This window comes from Cryptomeria japonica, chromosome 3 (assembly GCF_030272615.1).
Source record: "Cryptomeria japonica chromosome 3, Sugi_1.0, whole genome shotgun sequence".
Lineage (NCBI taxonomy): Eukaryota > Viridiplantae > Streptophyta > Pinopsida > Cupressales > Cupressaceae > Cryptomeria > Cryptomeria japonica.
Window position 1 is genome coordinate 59886645 of NC_081407.1, and position 5404 is coordinate 59892048.

Genomic DNA, 5404 nt, shown 5'->3' on the forward strand with positions numbered 1-5404 from the left:
GGATTACCTAATTCAATTTGCTAGACTCAATGGTCTTCTGCCTATGAAAGCAGAAGATGAGAGTCCTCAGGCGGAGCACGCATGCAGGGGCGGTTCTAGCAAGGGTCATAGTGCATCTAGACGTGGTCGTGGCCGCCCTTCAAACAGAGGCTGTGGGAGAGCGAGGAATGTGACTCCTCAATCTGAAGCCACCAATGAAACTACGAGCTAGGTTCCTTATTGTGATCTGTTTAAAGTTATTTTTAACTGTTTTAGACTCTCAAGCGAGTAATTTTGGCTTTAACAAGTAAAATCTCTGTTAATTTGGCAGTAGAGAATCTGCCACTCAGACTCTTTATAGTTTTTAATAATCTTAAGACTTTATATGTTAGGTTTGGAAGGACACTATATGTTTAGTATGGTTTGCTTGTCTAGTTGCTCTCCTTCTTGAATTCCCAGAAGGCTCACAGATGCTCCGAGAAAGAATTTTGATATTTATCTACTAGTCATGTGAGCACTATATTTTTGCATAATTAATATAAATCTGGCCATGCCTTTACTGATCAAAAAAAAAAAGAACAATTTATTTTTGTAAAGTCTTTTAATCACTTGTTTGAGTCAAACTGTTTTTTTATATTTTAATTTTTTTAAACATCGTTAATTTTTATATATAAAATGATTGAATAATAACTATTAAATTTAAACTGATTATCATTTAATTTGAACAAAAATTATTTAATATTTTAAAAATTAATTGTATTATAATTATACATATTATTGTCTAAATATATTATGTATATATGTGTGTTTCTTATACACAATAACATTATGGACTATTGAAATCATATGATTACATCTTTTAATTGTTAGCTAACTATTTGTAAACCATCTGTATTTGACATTCAGCTAATATTTGAAACCCTTTCTATTTGCTATTTAATTCATATTTAAAACTATTGTATTGAACTTCTATTTTCAAGGGCACCTTTAAAACCCTTTCTAATATTTTTTTATAATTTTATAATAATATAAAAAATATTTACAGTGGAATTTCAGATATTAAGGAGCATCACAGTAAGTTTCATAGGTCTCCATTTTGTTGGTACCATGAAAAGGAGTTTCTGGAGCTATGGAGGTCACAGAGTTTCTGGAGCTATGGAGGTCACAGATGGATGACACAAATTCAAAACAAATCTGGGTCACAATAGCCCAGCAGAAGTTTGAGCCTTGATGACCACAACAACGACGTCACCCTTTAACCAACACAATATGAAAAGAACCCTTTTCCCAATTTATATTGCTATGATATTTTAAATATCAGTCCAAACAATTATTTTCTGTTAGTAGAACCAATGGGACCTCAGTCCCACAAATTCCACAACATCTCCAAGCTATGTGTATCCTGTGCTGAATCATTGGCAGAAGAAGAAGAAGAAGATGATAATGATCGACTCTGCTGCAGAGACACCATTTCAGATGAAGTGGGTAAAATCCCACCACAACTTTCAAATTTGGAGGCTTGTGACAAATTCATCGCAGACTCAGTGGTAAAACGAATGCACTCAGCAATCCCATCAATGGCATACAGAGAACCTGAGAGCTTCCTTCAATACATCAGAATATTTTCTTCTCCCAGAACCTGTATTGAACCCTTGCTGCCACATAGTTCCTCCACCTCCACGAAACTAAAATCCGGAATGTTTTCTGCAAGGCCTGCAAATGGAGAATAGCTACTAACTAATTCATCTGAACCCATAAAATTTATACCACCATCAAACTCTGTGAGCTCTCTACTTACAGAATTAAGCCCATTTCTGCACTCAACAGATGTAAGGGGTCGCCCAAAGGGAGAACGGCTATCAATATGATCAGTGCCATCCTCTGCTTCTATCAACATTGCCTGAAAATTCTCTCTTCCCCCATTTGGGATTGAACAATAATTTGACCGGGCAATTTCAAGTTCTTGGTCATTGGATTTGCAATTGTTACAGTTCCTATTATTAGGATTTAGGGTTGAGCTGGAACCTAAGAAATTACTTCCCCTTATACTAACAGATTCATCTTCAAGATCAGAGCTTGGAGTAACGGGGGACTCAAGTTCAGATTTTACCATACCCATCTGATGAACAAGGCTACTTACCTCTGAACAATTTGGTTTTGAAGCCATACCAGCTTTTGTGCAGAGGATGCCATGACCATCAACCCCATTTCTTGCATTGGCCTGGTTCAACCGGAGCCTGAGTAACCGGGCAGTCTTGGATGACAGAGCAGAGGTCCTTTCTCTACGAGGAAATGAAGTGGGGCAAAAATTGGTTCTTGTATTGTTGCCTCTCAGAAGGCAGGCTGCCTCATCATAAGCCCGGGCTGCATCCTCTGCTGTATCAAAGGTGCCCAACCAGAGCCTGATCTTTTGAATGGTGTCTTTTATCTCTGCAACCCATCTCCCTGATGGCCTCTGTCTTACTCCTACAAATCTACTTTTTTTTCCCAATCTTTTGCCCCAAATTGCAGGGTCTGCTTCATTTGTACGAGTTTGACTGTAATCCATACCATTCTCAATGAGATCATCACAATGTCTTGTCAATCTCCTCTTCAATTTCCCACTGCATTCAGTAGCCATTGTTTACAAGGACACCAATCAAAACTGTTTCTTGTTTCTCTTTGCTTTAAATGGGAACTATTTAAAACATTTTTTGGATTTTGCTTTTGTTTAAGCTTTCTATTCTGATTTTCCAAAGTGCACTTGCTATGGGCTATATGTAAACAGGAATTGGTTTCTGTTTCCCTTTCAATTGTTGATTGCTTGTGATTTTGTTTCACTCAAAGGACTTATCGCAGTAAAGACATGGAAGAATCAGCCGGATTGCTCCACAAGATGGTATGGGCGAGAATATGCCACGAGGCAGAATTCAAGCAATGTGGGCTGCATAAATGCTTAATTTAGTTCCAAAATTGACGTTTTTCTTTCCCTCTGATTAGCCACCCACGGTAACATTAACATCATCAATCTAAGAATTTATAGCTGGATTGGAAAGGAGCACCCACTTTTTACTCAATTTATTTTGATGTTATCCTTAATGATTATCCCCACTGTGGAATTAGAGTATTCATGTTATTTTTCATTTAGATATTTTTTATTTATTTTTGTGGAATGCTCTAAATTGGTAGATTGATAGAGAATGTATAAAACGTTAGAATATAATACAAAATTAGTAGAATATATAAGATATTAGATTTATATGAAAAATTCTTTATATAAAAAAAAATCTACCATCAAAGATAGTTATCATTGTATTATTCAAAATCCAATGATTCAATAAATCAATCTCAATTTACAAGCTTAAAATATATCCTTTTTTCTACATCCATATGAAATATTAACCATTTGTGATCACAAACAACCAACAAACTAACTGTCCAACTAGCTGGCCTCAATTCATTCATATGAGTAGTTAAATATAAATATTGTCATGGAATACTAACCATCTGAATGTCTAACCATCTCATAGAATTCCAACATCCATACAATTATGCTAAATTCAAACCATGACATTAATAGATTATGAATATCACCAAACTTGATATCTCCATGTGCATGGTCATCATAGATGACTCTATATTGTCATCCAATAAGAATCAATAGTTTCTTATTAAATATTATCAATGTGTGCATATCTTATGGTATAACCGCCACTGGCAACCCTGAATTTGTGGTAAGGCATACAAACATATAACCACTTGTAGCTACATGTGGTACCTTAGACCTTCCTCTTGAACATACCATGATTCTAGACTATACCAAATGAACTCTAGTTGACCCGCAAATTCACCTTCATTACTATTCATGCTTATAATAGCACACAATTAAGTATATAATTGTGAGTTCTTCACATGACCTGGAATTATTGTCATAGCATCACCACATATAGATATACCTCCATGTGTAATGACAAAAGCTAAAACTTTCTACATCCTAATGAATTACATGTTATCACTATTTAGTAATTTTCAAATAAACTCTATCTTTAGTAACTCTCTATAGTTGAACAATGCACCCAATACCCAACATTCTTTTGCTTAATATTTACGAACTAGAAGAGAGTGTGGTATCCAACCCAAGAAGTTAAATCCATATATTAGGATGAGGCAAACCTAATTCATCCTTACACCATATAAATTTGGTAGTACGTATAGGCTCAGTCAAAGAATAAATATTACTTTATTGGGTATCAATTTTCTCCATCTAAACTCTCATGTTTGCAAGCATCTCCTTGACAAAGTTATATTGCACATCTATGTGTTTTGTTCTTGTATAGTAAACACAACTTATTCCCAAATAAAACGCACTCTAGATGATTCATAATTCAAAAAATTTGATTCTTTAAAAGCAATAATATTCAATAACCTCTTGGTGCATCCTAAATTGTACTCGCCTACAATTTTGTCCTCACTTGGACCTCACTTTGGCACTTCAGCTTCCAAGGGCTGACTGAAGTGCTGATTTTGCTCACATAAGCCATCAAACATGCTTTTTCACTATCTCCACAATCTCCTCCAAAACCTAGAGCCCTAATTTTTAGGACCATGGTGTTCACGCCCTGGTCCTAAATCAGAACCATGGGCCCAACGCCATGTTCCTCTCAAAATGGGCCCAAGTTGGAGCCTCATTACGGTCACATAATTTTAGCGGGGACCTGGATCCCATGTCAGCTTGTGTTGAAAATTCAATTTGTTTTTTGACAAGTATAAAAGGAGGTCTACCCCTCTCATTTTAAACCTAAAAAATTCAAATCAAGACCTGCACTCTGGTGAATTCAAGTGAGCAAGCAATCAGTCTTTCATCAAGCATTGGAGCAGAAGTGAAGTCAAGTTTCAGACATTGAAGATGACATCCATGATCTATGTTTTATGAGCACAACCTCCATGAAACCCTAATTCCTTTGTGAAGATCAAACAAAACTTCATTAAGGTATATCATTAGTGTTTCAATCATTTTAAATCTTTCCCTCAAAAGGAAAGTATTTTACTACAGTCTTTCATTTACATTTATCGATTCAATTTCATGGTTAATTCCAAAACTGGGGCTTGACCTAAGGCACACCCCTATTCCCAACAATTTTCCCTTTCTCTCTGTGTGTAGGAACAGGTACAGAGTTGTACTCTCAAGGATCGACAAAGTTCACTATTGACGAACAGGTTTAGCTTTCGGCGATAAAAAAATTGAAGGACAATGGTGAATTGGTACTACCTGGTCTCGAAAAATCAGGCTGAACTTTTGAGAATAGATTCCAAACAACTTATTTTGCCCAAATCCAGGCTAGTGGCTTTGTGCAACATATGTAGCTTACTATTTATGTCAGAATACTTCAATTATCAAACATTGAATTCAATTCAATCTAGGAAGGAGAAAGGCCTTACCCAAAGA

General features: G+C 35.8%; 1 protein-coding gene across 1 annotated transcript; it reads right to left on the reverse strand.

Annotated features, from left to right (window-relative positions):
• Positions 1–1249: 1249 nt before the first annotated feature.
• Positions 1250–2720, reverse strand: LOC131033684 (APETALA2-like protein 4). Its single transcript, XM_057964966.2, has one exon. The coding sequence runs from the start codon at positions 2597–2599 to the stop codon at positions 1586–1588; it is 1014 nt and encodes a 337-aa protein (XP_057820949.2). The 5' UTR covers positions 2600–2720; the 3' UTR covers positions 1250–1585.
• Between the last annotated feature and the right edge of the window lie 2684 nt (positions 2721–5404).

Coding starts and splice junctions, on each gene's coding strand:
- LOC131033684 (XM_057964966.2), bottom strand. CDS start 2,599: ATGGCTACTGAATGCAGTGGGAAATTGAAGAGGAGATTGACAAGACAT.